The 19316-nt window shown below is 37.4% G+C and overlaps 1 protein-coding gene across 1 annotated transcript in view; it reads left to right on the plus strand.

Moving 5' to 3' along the window:
- Positions 1 to 19316, plus strand: part of AGBL4 (AGBL carboxypeptidase 4) — a 988954-nt gene that overhangs the window by 387080 nt on the left and 582558 nt on the right. The window contains exon 5 of the mRNA XM_072867873.1: positions 9384 to 9600. Coding sequence (XP_072723974.1) covers positions 9384 to 9600 — 217 coding nt within the window. The remainder of the gene's footprint in view (positions 1 to 9383; positions 9601 to 19316) is intronic.

Raw genomic sequence — 19316 nt, forward strand, 5'->3', positions numbered from 1 at the left:
ACTTCCCTACATTTTCTCCACATGATGAAGTAACTCCCTTTGTAACAGAAATGTCCTTCAAAAATATAATTGCAATATGTGCCAATGGAAGGCGTTTCTGGCTTGCCCACCAGTCTTTTCTGCTTATCTCCCTTTGATTCCATCGGATGCCAAGGTGCCTTTTCCCACTGGGAATTCCTGGGAATATTTCCTCACCTTTAGGTTTCAGCTACCAGGCTTATGAGGAGAGCTGCCTGACATAATGCATTTTGACTTTTTAAAAGCTTGTGACAAAGTCTGTCACAAGACACTGCTACAAAGGCTAAGTAGTCACATATGGTGACAGGGCAAGTATTGTCATAGATCAAAAACCGACAAGGAAACAAAAAGGCAGAAGGCTAAGTGGTCAGTTTTCATCACAGTAAAAGGCTAGCAGCTGCGTTCCTTAAAGTTACCTATCAGGTCATATGCTAGATATATTTATTAATGATCTGAGAGAGGTGAAGGATTAGGTGGTAACACTTACAAATGATGTAATTTCTTAAGTAATTTAAGCCTGTAGCACACTGTTAGAAACTTCTGAGTGATCTAAACAAGTTACTCAGATAGATAAGGTTCAGTCCTGATAAATGAGAAGTTAATATGTGAAGGAAACCACGCAAAAATCTTATCCTCTAACTGAAGGGAAAAAACCTGAATATTGCTGTTGGCAGTTCCATAACAGAAGCCATTTGAGATGCTGTTATGGTAGAAAAAGTGAACAAGGTGCTAGAAGGCGTAAGAAATGGGACATTAAAAATGAATTACTGAACTCAGTCTTCATTGCGTGGAGACAGAAGGTAGGATAAAGCATGATATTATGGGTAAGTTTGCCCAGCTAACAAAGTCTGATCCATGACGACAATTTCCTGTTTTCTTTTGTCTTTATCCTCCTCATACATCATCTGCTATCAGAGATGCTCTGATCTTTAACAGGAATAATATACATTGGGAAGGATAAGGCTTCCAGAGGGTTTCAGATTTTACTAAGGACAGCTCAGTATCAACCAAGCTACAGCTGGTAAAAGCGCATTTCATATCCGTTCTCCTTCCTTTGGTAGTTAGTTAAAATTCACATCAAAATTACATAAATTGACAATCTCAACTTTGTATTTAGACTGTGAAATCATCAACATTTTAAATGTGGATTTCAGAATTCAGATGTTATCGAAATACTTCCTCAAGTTGGGGCCCTACTGAGACTTATAAATTATTCTTGCATAGAGGAGAAGTCACCTGAGACTAACCTAAATGAAGTTAACATAGATTTTAAGAATTATTCTTGCAGAAGAACAGGGAGTGGTGGGAATAGATGAACAGATGGGAAAGGGAGAAGAGGAGAGTGAAGAAAAGGCTAATTAGGTAATTGAGGCTAAGAGGCTATTAGAGCTGACCTGGTGGTCTACTGGTAGTGCAGTTCAGGGACTTGAATTTGGGATTGAGGTTGGTCCCTCATTCCCAGGCCAACACATGCTCCAAACATTGCAAGGACTCAGTTTTATAGCCTGTGTGATCCTGTATGTCTTTTCCAGTCAACATAATCTGGAGGGATTGTATGTCAGATTATAGTGGAGACAGAAAAGAATAATGGAGTAAAATGATGAATTTGGACATGAAGGCACTAAACTACTATGCTAATGATTACTTTGTTTGGTGAAATTATTTGGAATTCCTTTGAACTGGCTGTCGGAGAAAAATCTGATTCAAATATGTTTTGAAGAGATTCTGAATAGGAATAAACTATTTCTCACCGAGCAGCCTTTCCTAAAATTTATCCAGTACACAATTCCCTCAAGCATATTTGGTTTTTTTTTTTCACAGACAGTAGATAAGGGGAAGGCCTAAAAGGTCATTTATTCTAAGGCACTCTGTTACCTTATTTCTGGCCAATTTGAAGCTGGTATGCTTGTGGTGTGCCAGTCTTGTCTCCTTCTTTCAGTCTCCTAACCTATCTTCCTTTCTGATCCAGTCAGCGATATGCTTGCTTCTGTTTTTTATATGCTTATTTTCTCCCTGATATCAGTATATTCAAACTGTCTTCTGAAGTTGTCAGTTGACTTGTTCTTTTATGGCCAGAGAGTCTGGTATAGGTCAAAGTTAGGACAAGCATTGCTATGTGGTTTTCAGATTTATATGCTGAGGTGGAGCATTTCTTGTCCTCACCTTTCCTAGTACAACGTTATTCATGCTGACTTAATTCTTTTAAATCTCTCCACTTCTGTAACAGTATTTGTGGCTCTTTCTCAATCACTTCCAAAAAACTTTGGAACTGCAGTGGTGCAGTGTTCCGAGATGCTGTTTCTTCCCTCTTTCCTTACCTTACTCAGTGCTTCTTATCACAAATTGTCATCTGCCAATTTAAGTATTTTTTTAAAAATTTTTTTTGACCCTGTGTTTGTTTTTTTCCCCAGTAGCTGCATTTCAGGACATAAATGCTGGCTCCTGCATCCTTCTCTTGCATTCATGATGTCTTCAGAGGATGACAATGCACGTATGGCTAACTTTACTGTTTTCTTTTCTTGTTCCAGTATTTTTGTGGAAAGTCAGCTTTTCTCCCTCTCTTTCTTCTTTCCTTTATAAGTACTGCATAGAGATATTGCTATTGAAGCAACACATGGCTGGAACACCTGTGGTCAGTAGGCAAATCATATTTCAACGGCAGAAAAAATCAGCACCGTTCATTATCCCTGCAGTTTAAAAGAGAGTTTCTGTAGAATAATTGCAGTATTGGAACTGTTGCTTGAGAGGAAAGCCACTGCAGTTTAAGATTTAGCAATTGGACAGAATAAACAAAAGATGGAGGAGGGAGTATAGCTTTGGTTATAATGGTAGGCAGGAGGGAGAAAAGAAGGGAAATTGGCCACTTGTCTACTGGAGACCCCACTTGTACCTGCTGCTGGCACAAGGTTTTGGATTTCACTATCAGCTGACAGCTCCCCTAAGACATATTAAAGTGTTTGGTCAAGAGAGGGCACTGTGCCAAATCTGGACCTCTGTGAACATGTTTTATGTTTAGGGGAGACAGCCGAGTGATGAGCAATGGACAACACTGAAGGAAACCTCCTCCCACAAAACCATACTGAGGTTTGGAGAAGCTGAAACAACACTTCTCTTCATTTTGGGGATGTTGAGACAGTGTTGCCCTGTCTTATATGAAGCTGCTTAAAAAGTAATGCAGTCATTTAAAACATTATTTCTTGCCAGCTTATAATTTAGCAGCCCTCCCCTTCATAATATTATGTTTATTCTGGTGAATCGAAGGATGATTTCATTTCTGCCAGCAGAACACAGGGACAGGTTTTCAGCATTGCTTTCTATCTCATAATCATGATCTGCTAGTAGGGACCCTTCCATACTGCTTCACTGTGCTTCTCACATGGTACGCCCTTTCCTCAGCATTTCTTGTCACTTTTAGGAGTAATGACTTCCACTGGTTCCCTCTGGTTTTGGGTAGAATGGTTTCATTATGGTTTTGTTATTGGTATTATTGTAGGACCTAGAAGACTGGCCTGTGGGCAAGGACCACATTGCTGTAAGGTATTTTGTAAACACAGGACAAAGGACATTTCCCACTGCTATTTTCTATTTATTGTTTCTCCTCGCCACTGAATTTTCCTTGTCAGAACACTGCACTATATTGAAGATACAGTTTTGCTAAAAGCCTTTCGTAGCAAGTTCTCCCTGAATGTATCCAAGCATGTATGAAATGTGGGGAAACATTCTCATAACATTTGCTGATGCCAATCTGTTTCTAGGTTTTGGCTTTCAAGTTCTAAACCAATAATAATGTACTTTCAGGATATTTTTGCTATCTTAGTATCAGCTGATGGGACTGATTCGTCTGATGTGCAGGTCTCATAAAAAAAGTATGCCAGGTTAGACTAGCACTGATGCAGGTACCCAGTACTGATGAAGTTTTACCATGTTTATTACGCACATTTAAAATGCAGAAATTCTCCAAAAAACCTAAATGTGCCTTCTCATCGCTTAAGTATTTAAATAAGTTTTAGAGAAAAAAATAGTGAAAACCTCAGTGTTTTCCCCTTGCAGTTGTAAAGAATGCAGAGAGTTTACAAGCAATCTTTGTACAGTTCACTATTATTTGAATTTTCTAGCAATCTTTATAGAGGTTACTTAATTATTTCAATTAACATTAACCCTTAGAAGCTGTATGCTCAATGTGTAGGTTTCCTGATTTTTAGGAAAGCCATTGAATTACACAATAATTTGATTTTTGTACTTAAGAAGAAGAAACCAGGTATTGGTAGAGGTGGAACACCTTGAGGTGCATAGTAGACTGCTAAGAATGATAAAAATATTTGAAGAACATTCTAATACATATTAGCAAGAATAAAAGCAGGACTTATTTTGCAGTGTCTGAAACTGAGTTAGCTGTGCCAAAACCCATTCAGTTATCTGTAAACAATATTTAACACCATCTGACATATTCACTGTCCCTCCATGCTCTGTGAATCAAATATAAAATTATGTGCAAGAAAAAACCCTACAAACTGATTTTGTCACAAGTAAGCTAGGAATTTTGAAGATGGTCAGCTCCACTTGTCAACAAGAATAAGCAAGAAGAAAAATAATGGCTTAGACTAATAGAGGGACAAGTCAGGAAGGCCTTCAATTTGAAAGGGCTGCCTCCCGGAAGAGGAGTTTGCAGTGCATGATTAACTTTCTTATATTTTCTCCAGAGTTTGTTGGATTTCTTGCAGTTATAATAAATAGGGACATCCAGCTTTAAGAATAAAATTTGAACCCTCAGAAGGAGTAGCGAGATCTAGTATTTTGGGTAGTGTCAATAAATACCTGAAGGTTATTTTCCAAAGTTGAATTGGAATTCAGTTTTGTGCTTCAAATGCCTTTAAAATTTAGGCATAATTTCCTCTGAGACTGTGACTCAGGCCCACCCCTTTGAATTATATACGCAAGCTTGGAAATTTGTAAAATTGTTAAGTTGTATCCCTCCAAATTGATGGCAATTGAAAATGATCACCACAGTGTGTCACCGCAGCTAACACTACATTGCGATCAGATTCACTTGAGCATTTCTCTACAAGTCAGATCACTTAATTTTTCTTTTGGCCATTGATCTTTTACAGCACCTGCAGCTTTTTGTTTTTCCTCCAAAGATCATCATTTTACTTTGAAGTCTACTGACTGTGATGTGTCTAACCCAATCCTGTAGAGGCAAGGAACTGAATAATTACTTCATGAGTGCCATATTAAAAGCGGTCCAAAGACTGTTTAGGCTGCTCATTAAAGTCATTGGGAATTTGGCTGGGCAAGAGCTCCCTGCTTTGGTCATGCAATAGGGGGGGAAAACCACTCCAAAGATGGTTATTTTCTAATTACTTGTGTTGTGGTACCACAAAAGGATTTGATTAGCACCCTTATGTGCTTAAAACTTAAAAAACAGATGCCACACACCAGCACCCCCACTGCCCCCAGTGTTTGTTCCCCAAAGTCTTGATTAACCCCCAATTTTCAAAGGGAAATAAGGTAGTGGAGAAAAAAAAGCAGAACAGATAATAAAGTTTGCCTTTAAGATCAAAATTATTAAAGTTGAAATTAAAATTATGTTCAAAATAGAAGTATAGTTAGGGTAAAATTTTCAAAGCTCAGTTATGTGTAATACCCCTCACTGCCTGTTGTAGTAGCAAAGAGTAAAATCCTGAGGCCTCTGAAGTTATCAGATTTTTGAGACTGAGGACTCCAATTTTTTTTTTTTTTTGTAAACTGACAAATTTGATCTTATTGCATGCTACCAAAACAGAGTAAATGTCCTGACTCCAGACTGCAATGTAGCAAACATATAGGAACAGACAAGCACATGTACATTCACATTTGGAGTAAGAAATCTGCTGGGTTGGGAGTACTACCTTGACAGACAGGAGGAGAAGACACTCAAACCCACTGGCACTGGACTATGAGAGTCAAAACAGAGAGAAAATCTTCCTTTCTGTGCTTCCTTCTTCCTTTGACAGAAAGAATTTTGCATTTATCTTTAAGACTAGGCAGTCTGAATTTGTTTCAAAATGATGTAAACCATCAAGCTTCATTTCTGTAAATATATCTCTAAAACCAGACTGGAAATTAGTTGCTTGCATGTTACGCTCTGTGGCTGTACTTAGAATTGGGGTGGTTCTCCTTTAAATAACCATCCAGAAGTGCCGAAATCCAGGCAGTTGTGTATCAATTAGCAGGGTGCATTGCTTAGTGTGAGCTGCCTGGAAATGCCAGATGACAAATCTGAGCATTAAGCTTTCTACCATCATTTTGCTTTCCTACCTCTAACTACAAATCAGCTTCATTGTGACTTACAGTGTAAGAAGTTGGTGCATTTCTGCAGATCCATGATAAGATATTTTTCTCTAGTAAGAAATGCAGTTGGGCTCTGCATTCTGAATCTGTCCCTGCCAGGCCCTAGATGCATTAGTATTCCACTGGCAGCTGCCTGTAGGTAGGAATATTGTTTTTGTCCATAACCAGAGGGAACAATCAGACTAAGCCGTTCCCCGGCTATAAACCAGCCAAAGTAATTGGGTTTAATTTTAATTTTTGTAATAGCTTTAAATTAATAGGAGCAGCTGCTGCCACAGTGTGTGGGTGTCCTTTTCCAGAAGGCATAGAACAAAAAAGGGAAAGAGTAAACAATAATGTGTCTAGGACACAAAGGTTAATTCAAGAACTGAGCAATGTCTTTTCGTTATCAAAAACTCAGTTGGTGATATCTAGCACGGTGTCTCTTTTCTTTCTTTTTCTTTCCCTTTTTTTCTTTTTTCCTTTAATTCCCCGATAAGATCTCAATCTGATTAGGCTCCTGTGTGTAAGATGTGTTGTTGGTATCTAAACACTAACTCTCTTTCTCTATATGACTCACAAATAGATTAGCAGTGACAAAGTGCTAGGAGAGATAAAAATAGATTAGCAGTGACAGGAGTACTATTATAATTATTTTTGGAAGATATGGTTTGAATTAAGAGTTTGCGCACTTTCTGCCCTGAGAGGGTGAAATTAAACCTAGGAACTGAGGATGGTTTCTGCTGTTGTGGCAGACACCAGATAGTGAAATGTCAATACCAGATGTCCTAGAAATCAAGATTAGCCATAATAGCCAAATGCAGCCATAAAGTGATGTGTCAAAGTGGATAATAAAACAGATGCTTAGCTTCTATAATGAAGGGGAAAGGGAATGAAATATCAAAAGTGCCTTTAATACATTAACAAAGTTGTCTTCAACTTGCTTAAAAGTAGAAAGTTATTGAACCAAGGAGAACTGTGTGTCATTTAAACATGAACTATCAGCAAATGAATTTCAATTAGCATTAGCCTTTCTAAAATCCTGAATTTCCTCCTATTGGTCTCATTTTACATGAAATTTTTATAGCATAAAGTGAGGCTTGTCCTTTATTATTTCTCCCATGCTAATTTGGAAACAAATAAAGTTCAACAACTCAGCAACATACTGTTTAAACTTGCATTACCGTTTGAGGACTGGGAGCTAGAATACATTTACCCACTGCCATATCATCTGCTTGATTTGAGATCAAATGAGGGATGTCCTATAGCACTCCAGAGTGAGGGCAAATGATAGAAATATGTTAAGATACTGGAGAAGCCTATTAGGTTAGGGTACTGCATGCAGACGGCTGGTGGCATTTTTCCCCTACTGATACTTTTAAAAAAAATTAAAAGAATTGTTTTTCTGTCCTTCATATTTGTGGCTTAAAAATCATTTTCAGATCTTAGTGATAAGCAAGTGCCTTATTTAACCAAAAATGCTGAAGTAAATTCTTGAAGCCCTGAATGCTCAAGAGCCAGGGCAATAAAAGGGGCAAATAAATTCTTATTTCAAGTCTAATTAACTGCATCACTGGCTCTTTATTGTACTTTTTCAGGAACATCTCAATTCCTTTCTGTTTCTCTTTGTAGCTCCTGAGTCTTGCTGATCAGACTCCTTAACTGCTGCTAATTGGCAAACACGTACTTCTGCATAATGAGAGGGTTTTGTCCTCTATTTCATATTAGCAATGAAAGGCCAAAACTGATGCTCTGCAGTAGACCAGCTTCTCGGAACTATTACAAAGCGGCACATTACTACTGCTATGTCTGTAAATCTTATTATGTTTTCCCTCACCATGATCCTAGTTTAGCTGAGATCTGCTCCAATCGTTAGATGAGACCTGTTTCTAATGTTGTGTAATTGAATCAGTTAGAGTCTGCAGGACCATAGTGTTTTGTTGCCAAACATGACTGGTAAGTTAGTTACATCAAATTACAAGTGCATGGCATGACTAGAGAATCTCCTGTTTAAATAAAGCTGGAAAATCCACCTGCAAAATGAAGAAAGACTACAAACAGAAATATTGAACATCTCTAGTCCATAGAACAAGTGTTTGACCCACCTCTGAAATGTTACTCGTTTCTGTAGAGAAATAACAGAATAATTGAAGTTGGGTGAAAGATGTCAGGCAGACATCTGTTATTCCTTAACAGATACCAGCTTGATAACAATGACATAAATGTCTCTATTATAATTATTTACCATCATGTATATTCATTTTTATCTTGTCAGCACTATAAGCCAGAACTCTCGAGGAGGGCAGCAATCCAATTTGGAACAGGACCAAATACCCTTTTCTCCTTTGCCTTCTAATTTAGGACCAGGTTATTCTCCATACCTGAATTTTTTGTTTGGTTGGTTTTTTTGTTTTTGGTTTTTTTTTTTTTTAACCTCAAGAATTTATCTTTTCATCCATTCATTGGCTAGGTGGTGATATATCCCCTGGCTATTAAGTATAATAAAAATATAAAGATGTCCTGAATTTTGGTAACAGTTCTGTCAATGTTGCCTTATACTGACGTTACTTCATTAATTATGCCTCGCCTCTGTGCTGGTGAATTAGGCCTGTATGAAAGGATGTAGCCACGCTCCAGCCAGAGGTTTGGCTGAAGCCTACGTAGTGGTATGAGATTGCACCAGCTTGATAGCGAAGTAGAGGAAAGCTCAACTCCCTGTGCCTCCTTTTAGGGGTGGGTTTCTCTGGTTGTGTGATGCTCTCCCCTGCTATGGTGACTCTGCCAGCTTGGGCACCTGGAGAGAGCTGCAGTCCCTGCGGCAACTGGCACACCGGCACAGGAGCCGTGCCGTGCATGGGCCCCTGGCGTGGAGGTTGCCTGCATGAGTGCTCCGAAACACGGGCTCTGGGATCTGCTCGCCAGCTCCTGAGCTGTTCAAGCTGTTCCATTTCATTGGCTTTAGAGGAAATTTGAATCTCACGTAGCCTTTTTGTTCAGATTTCTTATGTCAATGTATATATATGTCAATGTGTATATATGTTGGTTTTGTTTTTCAGGCAAAGAATACCCTCTAAAAACGTGTATTACTATCGCTGCCCAGACCACAGGAAGAACTATGTCATGTCATTTGCTTTTTGCTTTGACCGAGAGGATGACACTTATCAATTTGCTTACTGCTACCCCTACACCTACACTCGCCTTCAGCACTATCTTGACAACCTACAGAGGAGGAACATGGACTACTTTTGCAGAGAATTGCTAGGACTCAGTGTGGTAAGTAACAGGGATGCTTGCCAACTAGCGGGCTTCATTATAAATGTCTATCCTTAAATGCTTATAGAGTGTAATTCATCATCCCTGCTAAAGTACACACATGCACATATTTGTTTTACTGCTATCAATGACACACGAGGTAGCATACCTGCATGGTGAGATATAGACAAGTGCTAATTTAATTTCACATAAAATATTTCCTTTGTGATATGCAAGGCAATGCTAAATTCCCATGTAGGATCTGTTCACTTCTAAAGACATTAAAAGATGAAACTGAAACAGCTTTATTGAAGAAATGTGATTTTTAGAGTACTCTGTCCATTTGTCTTTCTAGAAGAGCTTTTCTGTTCAGAAGCATATGTGTCTTTGGAACTAGAGGATAGCTTTTCTTGGTAAAATAATGCAAAACACACAAACTACCTATTCGATTTACTCTTAAAATGTCTGCTTTGGTGATTTGAAATTAAAAGGGGTTTAGTGATCTCAGTATAGATCAGTGGCCACATGAAAATGAAACGTGATAGTTCTTCTGGTGCAGGAAGGAAGGTTAATGGTAAGGCTGAACTTCTGCTCACTTTGCTATAACCTTTCTCTGAAATGTTGTCTGTCCTGAGGATTTGGAAAGCATGACTCAGCCACTCCCATATGAACTCAGAAATCATCAGATTAAAAAATAATAGCTGAAATATTTTTTTTTTCCTTTTGTATTCTCAGACTTTATAGTGCACTTGTCCCACATTCTTAATCTTTTCTCTGAGATTTGATTTGGTCTAAACTTGTAATGTGTGTTTGTCAGAAAAAGAAAGCTGGATTCCTATGAAGGCTGCTGGCTGCCCCAGCAGCTGGGGCTTTAAAAAGAATCCCAGCATATATTGTGAAAATCAGAATGAAATCATATGTATAGCCTGTGATGGAATAAATAAAAGGCTTCCAGCATCAGAGTAGGCTGTTGAGATTCCTATGGTGGCCTAAAACTTGGAGGAAAAAAATAACTTATGGAGAAGAATAAAAACAGAATTAGCAAAAGAAATTGGTTTTTAACCCTTTTGTCAGTTAAGTACAGTTCTTGTTCTAAAGATGACTATTACATATCCCTGAACTGGTATTAATTATTAATCATTCCAATTAGAGGGACAAACAATTATAAGGGAAAGGGGTATTAAAAAAATAGAAAAGTAAAATCTTCAGAGGGTGGGAGGAAGGAGCACTATCATTTTAATGTGTGTAAGGGTTTTAATTATTAATCTTAGAGGACAGAGCTGCCATTAGTTCTATAATGAAACTGAATTTGTTTCCTTTCACTCTGAAAATAATGTATAAACAGTCACATTTGCATATGCACCAAAACCCTGATCTGACTGATTAAAACACTGAGATAGAAGGATTTGTCTTTTATCTGCATTTTGACAGACAGAGCTATACTCTTAAATCTTGTTAACATTGTGTTACCAGTAGTTGCTAAATATTATTTTTCATATTTCAGCAAACTAAACAAACAGATGCCATTCAAAATGTGGCAGGAAATGTGCTGTGTATAAGTCCTGATTTTATATCTATATGTACACACACAGTATGTTTTGCAGAAATTGATATGGTAACATTTTGCAGCTCACCATGCTGATCTGTATAAAAAGCTTCTGTATCAGGCTCATGCTGTAATCTTTGTAAGTAACGTTACAATCTCAGAGCATTTCTGGCTTTTCTCCACACACAACTGTCCTAGAAGAGCTTGGTAATTTAATGTCTTTGCTCAGCTTGAATAGACAATTTCCATAAGTTCTCTGCGAGTTAAATATTTTAACATAGAGCTTTGTTGCTATCATACATCTTTAAATGGTGAAAAACAGGATCCTTCAGTCTTCACTGCACAGTGCTTCATCAAAGCAGAAGCTGGCTGTACTTTAGAGAATTGCGTGCCATATAGGATAGATTTAGAGCTAAGAAAGCGAACTCTGTCCCTGCTCTGGCCCCTTATGTAAGATAAGAGGAGTCAGATTGGCATAAAGAGACCCTTAAAAGCTCTATTCCTGGCAAAGGGACAATACCCCTGGTAGCACATGGTGAAAGGGAACTTAAAGATGCTGTCTGAGGACAAACTCTGAAGTCCTCATGCTGGGCACCGGGCTGAAGCAAGGTAGCGTGCTAGAGGAAGGCTGCAGCATATCTGTCGAGCTGCCATGTAGCCACCGATACACTCTGGTTCATTCCAGGGGAATTTTACAGCTCCCTGCAGCAGTTTGTGATTGTGAGGATGGCGACTGGTGTGAAACAATTTCACTTCTCCTGGATTATGAAGTTTTGAACTGTGCCTCTTGGAGACAACTGAATCTCACCACAGATCTTTGTTGTTGGTTTTTTTTTTTATTATTTTTCTTTGTCGTGGAACAGTAAAATGCAAGTCACAAGAACCATGCTTAGATGATTACTCCTGAAGGCTTCTGAGTGCACATTTTGCTGCATGTAATGTTTTCAAGGCAATCTAATTTCTAATCTAATTTCATATTTTCTGTAAAGAAAGTACTATGCCTCCATTAACTCCTTAAATACTTTCATTAATTCTATGAAAATTGAAAGGGAAATATCAGTATGGGACATGTAATTGTCATTAGGATGCAGAATGGCAAAGTGGTTCAGAGCCAAATGGCAAAGATTCCCATTGCCGTTGTGAATGGATAACTTAGCTGTTCTATTTCTGACCTTTTAATGTTTATATTCTTTACTTCAGGGAGCTATCCCAAAGTCTAGATGTGCCAAATGGTCTTGAAAATAGTCTCTCCTGCAAGGTAGCTATGATGGTCACCCAGGTATCATTTAAACTGCCATTTTCATTCTGCCATTGTTGGCCTTAGGTAACTTCAGACTTTCTATGGTTTGTCCCAATAGATCAGAAGTTCAAAATCTGTGAGCATTTTTTAAAATTGTGAAATCAGTTTTTTGCATATTATTGATGTGTCTGTGATCTCAGCATATATTATGCAATATTGTACAGCATAATAGAATGAAAAATAATTTTTATATTTCTGTGAAAATATAAGCACAGGCTCAATTTACATTTACAGTACCTATTTTATGATACTTATGCAGTTTCATGTGCAGTAACTGTTATGTGTAGCATTATAAACAATATTTCTGAGTTGGCAAAATTTTTGAGTGTGTTGTCATTTGAAGGTGGTAGTCTAAATTAGCTGTGCATATTTGAAGTGTGTGGACAATTGATGAGACCTGTACCTCTACTAGTATTCCACTGTCACACATACTATGTTAAAGGCATTTTGGTGAGCCTGGCTCAGCTCCTACAGCCCACTTTACAAATCGCCACTGGCTTGGCAATATTTTCATTACTCACTCAAAAGAGAGCCAAGATTAATTGGAGACAGCTACTTCCTTTCACTCCATTAGGCAATGGTGCTTCCAAATTACACTTGAGGAGAATTGCAACTGCACATACAAACCACAAGCCTCAAAGGGACTTCCACAGTACACAGAGACTGGAATATGGAATTCTGTTAAATTAAATATTAAACATACATATTTTAAAACAAGAAGGCAATATGTCTAATGTAGAGCTCTGTAAGTGAGCCAATCTCTTAAGTCAGACATGAGATACTGAGTGAAACAGATTGGAACACAAGGTGCTTCATTCTGACTCCACACCACTTTGGTGCGTGCTTTTCATTTACGTAAGTTACTCCTGATTTATGCTGGTATCAGAGAGATCAGAATGAGGCCCTAAGACTGTGAAACTGCACACCAGATGTCACATTGCTGGATCATTGATCAAATATCCCTTATTTACTGTCTAAAAGACTGGGTACCCCAGTAAAAATAGTTGATTGGTTCTACTGATATCTACTGGTCCATTTTTAACTGCTCAGTTATGACTGTTTTAAAGCATGAAGCAAAGAAAATAGACAACTTTTCTAAGGTTAAATTTCCCATTTCTCCATTCAGTGTTAGGTTATGTAATAACAGTTCTGTAAAAGAAAAGTATACCTTTGTCTTAAAAAAAAAAAAAGAAGTTACAGGCTTCAGTGTGATGTATCATACCTTTGAAATCATGTTGGTATATGATTCTGTACTTTCCAGTGGTTCTGACTGCAACTAGGTTGAAATGTCATCTAAATGCAATTTGTGGCAATTTACCTGGTCTGAAAAAGGCCACAGAAATAATGCTTAAAAAAACTAAGCCCAACTTCTGATTTCTCTAGAATGTAAAAGTGCACCTACATGTATGTTTGGGGCACGTTCTCTTTATTCAGTGGTGTATCTATTTACTCATATAGTACTGCTGTTCCCATCGCATTCATAATATGGAAGTCATCCCAAAGCTGTACGTGAGATTTTTGAATGTTCCTACAGCTATTTTCTTAGCTGGGTTGGATATCAGCAGCAGCAGAGTTGGACCTAAAAATAACACCACCAACAGTTCTTTCTGAAATAAAATACGATTTATAGTATATAATAGCACAGTATGCTACCAGGAAAATTATATAAATAACATGAAAAATAACAGGGAACTATTCTATACCATCAGTTTTAAGGAAAAATTCTTTGTTAGAATTTAAAGGGAGTTCTGGGAGATAAACTGGCTTGTGGGAATCATAGACAAGGAAAGATAGGCGAAACTATATTACTGTTGAAAGTTGCCATCCATCTGTAGGATATATACAACTGTTCATGGTAAAAACAAAAAATACTTTGGTTTAAGTTTGTAGCAATATATAGTTTTAGAAAAAAACAAACTCAATAATATCATCATTTATAGTTAATATTGTGCAAGGTTACTAAATGTATAAGCTGGTTATTTCTTAAATTCCAGATAGAGCACTGTTTCTTATAGTAAAATAATTTCTAGAAGGATTTGCATAAATTGTTGTTTATCTAACTATGAGTAAAAAATCTTAAATTGGGAAGAAGGGTTCAAATCTTAAGTCAATTTTGCAGCTCACATTTTATAACTACCCTTGTCCATTTAAAAACTCTTAGGAAAAAAATGCTTGGAACTTCACAAAAAAGAAGCTTTGAGCATAAAGAATCCATTGAGTTAAGAAATCACCTGCAGAAAAACTGTTATGATCCACTTTATAAGAAGAAAACCTTCTGAAAGGAATTACAGTAAATGACTTATATGTGGTGGTGTTAGTCTATACAAACTGTTTTCATGCATAGGTCCCAAGTTGCGCCCTTTCATCCCATAGCCACATGGGGAAACCTTTGGAAAGTCAGTGACCTTTCTGAAGTTTTCACTGGACTTTCTGTGCAGCTGTGCAGCTGTGCACAAGCTGTGCTTGTGTAGCTGTAGCTGTAGCCTTTTGCTTCACGACTCTTCCATTTTCCATGTAAGGCTCTTCATCTCACCTTCAGTCTGCACTTATCCTTCATCTAGCTTGCCCTTTCTTTGCCTCAAATCTAACCTTCTCTTTTCTGTCCATGTAGTTTATACTTTCCTAAGCTAACTGCAGGAAGAAAGTTGTGGCATTTGTTTGCTGCTCAGTGTGATGTATCATACCTTTGAAATCATGTTGGTATATGATTCTGTACTTTCCAACGGATCTGACTGCAATGAGGTTGAAATGTCATCTAAATGCAATTTGTGGCAATTTACCTGGTCTGAAAAAGGCCACAGAAATAATGCTTAAAAAACCCAAGTAACTGTTTGTTACTTATTCTGCTTTGTTCTTTCCCATTCATTCCCCGTATATCTTTGAGTTGTGAAGGGAAAATCCAAAATAGCTGTTAGGTCTTTTAAATACCAGGACTACACAAGGTAGTCATGTTCTCTTCTGTGCACTCAATATCCCTATCTCAGTGCCATTTCATGTAACTTCATATCCTGGTCTACGACCTGTCTTCCTTGTCCTTACGTCTTTTGTGCTCTCTGTTTGTTTCATCCTCTAATATGTACACCTGTATTTCCAGAGAAGCTGGCATAATATGTGGTTTGTCCAGGCTTCAACCTGGAGAGGAAACATTAGTGATCTAGTCAGTTGTCCTGACATACCTGAAATAACACCCAAGTGCAGGAAGGCATTTCAGGGTCTGAATCCTTGTTTCATGGTAATGGCAAATTTCAGATAAGAGGTAAATTTTACTCATTCCTGTCCTCAGCACTTTCTACTGCTTGGTTGGGTGCCACACAGCTCAGTGTGATAGCTGTAATCCCAATAGGAAACAAACTGTCTTTGTCCACACAGTCAGTTCAACCCCCAGATGTGGGCAGCTGCCTTTAGTTACTGCACCCTAAGGTTTTCGGGACAGGGAGCACCTATTTTACTTTTTGTGTTCAGTGCCTTGCTCACTAGAACTCCTTTTTTGGTTAGTGCTTGGGAAATAACATAGTACAACCAATAAATATCATTCCATCGCAAAAGCATGTCTGAGGTCCTGTATATACACCAATGTAAAGCTTTTTATGGTTTTAAAATTTACCTAGTTGCCCTGAAGGATGTGCAGATATTTTGAAGATATGTATAGCCCTTAGAAACCAGTGAAAACCCTAGAATACATTCATTCTTCTTTCACTTCCATTTACAGAAATTTGTTTTCTCTCTTTTGTAGCACAGCATTAAGCAACAATTACCATGTTGATAGTGATGCTGAATGTACTTGCATGTAGGGGAAATCGTGCTATGTGGAGCTATTAGCTACATTTGCCCCGTAGCACTTTACTGCATTGACTCTGCTGGGATTTTGACTATGTTTGAGTTGGTTTATATTTAGATCTCCTGAGTGGTGACTGTGTAAAGCATCTGTGGGGCTGGAGTTGCATTTTAATCTGTATTCTTTGACTGTAGACCCAGAAGATGGTTAGCCTGGCCCACATTACCTGTAGGGCTGAGACCTTGGGATTGAAGTCTTATCTAATGATTTTAAAGTCTGTTCAGTCCGAAAGATTTGGATTTATGCCATTTAATTTAACCAAAGAAAGAACTATTTATTGATTTAGCTTTATACTAGCTATATAATGTAAATATAATGTATTAAAATCTCTAAACACCTTAGGCAAAATCTTGTTTACATAATTTGTGTAAACCGAGCCTTGTGGCTCTGATCCAGCAAAACACTTAAGCATAGATTTAAACTTAAGCATGTTAAATAGTCCTGTTGAAGTCACTGGCACAGTTCATGACATCAGGTTAAATGTGTGTAAAAATGCCTTTAAGCTCCAAGATCAGAACAATCAACACTTTGCAAGATCAAGGCCTGGTGCCCTAATGTTTTGCCGTTATCTTGTACTACCACTATAACAACATGACTACAGGATAAAAAATAATTTAAAAAAAATCCTAGACTTTAAGCCCAGATTCTCAGTGTTTCCAGCCAAACATACTTACAAAGTAAAGAGGACTAATGATGTTTTCAGTCTTATATGAATGTAAATGGATCTGGCTATTGGTTGACTTATATTTCAGTTCTTTCTAAATGTTTGTTTTAATAAGCTCCCAGGGGCTTGCTTGTCTAACATTTCACCTTTACCTACAGTACACTGACACCACTGAAGCTGAGAGCTATATTAGAGATCTGGTTGTAGGATATGGAAAGAATTTACTTGCTCGTCATTGGTAGCCAATGGATTTTGCCAGTGACTTCCTTCACTCCTTGTAGTGGTAAGAATAAAACAAATTCACAACGAGGTAGATATGGTTTCAAATAACTTTCCAGTATTACAAAATTCCTGCTGCACAAGATTTTTAAGACTTGTGTGTAAGACAGAGAGCCATTTACTCCCACTTTAAACATAATGTAACAGATAAAAGATTCAAAAATAAACAAAAAAAAATTTATCACATTCAGTCAGGGTTTGAGGTTTCTACATACTTTCCTCCACCCTCCCTCCAGATTCATCTTCCTTCTTGTAATGGTATATACCCAACAGATAATACCAAAATAACTCAATAAATGAAAAGTAGTCTCAAATTTGATTTAAGGAAGCACTTATTTGTCTGTCACCTCATTTTTGGATATTTCATCATTTGTCCACATCTAGTTGGAGAAGCTGGTTCAGGTAATGCATTCTGCAACCCTTTTTGCAGTTCTCTATAAATATCCTGAATGTCTGTGTGTAAAGTGAATCTCACCACTGCTCAGCAGTGCTTTTTGTAGTGTATGAGTAAGATGTGCACTTGAGGCCTTCTGCATAAGAGATCCATGCTAATCCTGGAGTTCTCTGTCCTTGCCATGCACATGTGCAGTAAGACTTTATCTCTGTTGTCCTTAAGCCTTGAAAGCTGAAAGCTGGCTCTAAAAAGACTTCAGCTTGTATGTCAAAAGGGAATCTGGGTTATATCTTTATATCACAGGAATGAGAAAATAAAGAAATAAGAAAAGATTTTTATGCAGATTATAAAAATAATGTAGACCAAGGAAGTGTAGTTCAGGTGGCACAAGCTGGCTAAGTGCATCCTTACTGTTGACCCCAAGTATTTGAATATATGTACTTGAAGAGAAGAACTAAGGCTCATGACAACCTAGTGGATTTCTAGAACACATAGCTGGGAGATATTGTTTGCAGCCTGTGATCCGTTCTTGACTGCAGTGTGGTTTAGTGGCCCTTACTTTTCTGCACTGTTAGGGAAGTATTTTGGAATCAAAGAATAGTGCAATGAAGAACGACTTCAAACTTACATGTAAGGGAGGCTAGTGCCATCCTTATTTTAAGACATGTTACATTCAAATGTATTTTATTTTAGAAGGTCATAATAGTACCAAAAAAAAAAGAGTTTATTTCTAGAAAATGCTAGCTCCTCTTGAAGTGCTGCTATTATCCACAAATACTGAAAGCAATATTTATCTTTGTTTTGAAGACAAAATAACATACAAATAACATGAGGAGACAGGAGCTTTTTAATGTAAAGCAGTAGGTGCTTAATTGAAAACTGTTTTTTCACTTCTTAGGAAATATAAGATACAGCTTAAAGCCTTTTTAATACTCTTTAAAAGAGATCTTACATGGCATCCAGTCATATTGGTACATGAAAAGAACTGCATTCTCTGATAAAGATCCTCTTTTTCATGTTTTCAAACAGCAGCTGAGCACCATACCGTGGCAGCAGAGAACAATCTGAGAAAATGAACACAGATTGAAAAGGTCTCAGTTACATGACATTTTCAATGAAAAAAAAGTCAGCCCTAGGCCCACAGTTAAAAGTTTTCACTCAGAATTCCCTAGAATTGTGGACATACCTTTCTACAGAAAGTCTTTGTTTTTCTGAACTACCTTATCCAATGTTCTAGTAAATGTGCAAGCTGGAGGAAGACAAAGGAGACATACCATCCATTTCAGGAATTTTCATAAGTATGCACAAAAGAAAAATTAGCTTCTGAAATCAGTTGTCTCCCTTTTATTTTGAATTTCCCATTAATTGCATCCAATTTTGCACTTAGTCTTAATTAGTTAAATTTTAAGAGGACTGTTAGTTTCTCAAAATCTAAAGACTTCAGGATTTTATGATACATCTATTTCTTTTCCATTTTGATTTTCTGCATTAAGGTGGATTATAATAATGCATTAATATCCATCATGATATTTTTAATCAGCTTGTCAGTTCATTAGTAACAGCTGCACATTGTTAAAGGTTTTAATTTTTAAATCTAAGTTGCTTAGAATTAAAATATTAACTAGTCTTCTCCGTATTTATGAAAGCTGCACTGTTCTGCAGAGGGAAAGTCTTACGCCTGTCATTAAAGAAAACCCAGATTTTTTTAGAACTTTTGCT

Source organism: Ciconia boyciana, chromosome 7 (genome assembly GCF_034638445.1).
Source record: "Ciconia boyciana chromosome 7, ASM3463844v1, whole genome shotgun sequence".
Lineage (NCBI taxonomy): Eukaryota > Metazoa > Chordata > Aves > Ciconiiformes > Ciconiidae > Ciconia > Ciconia boyciana.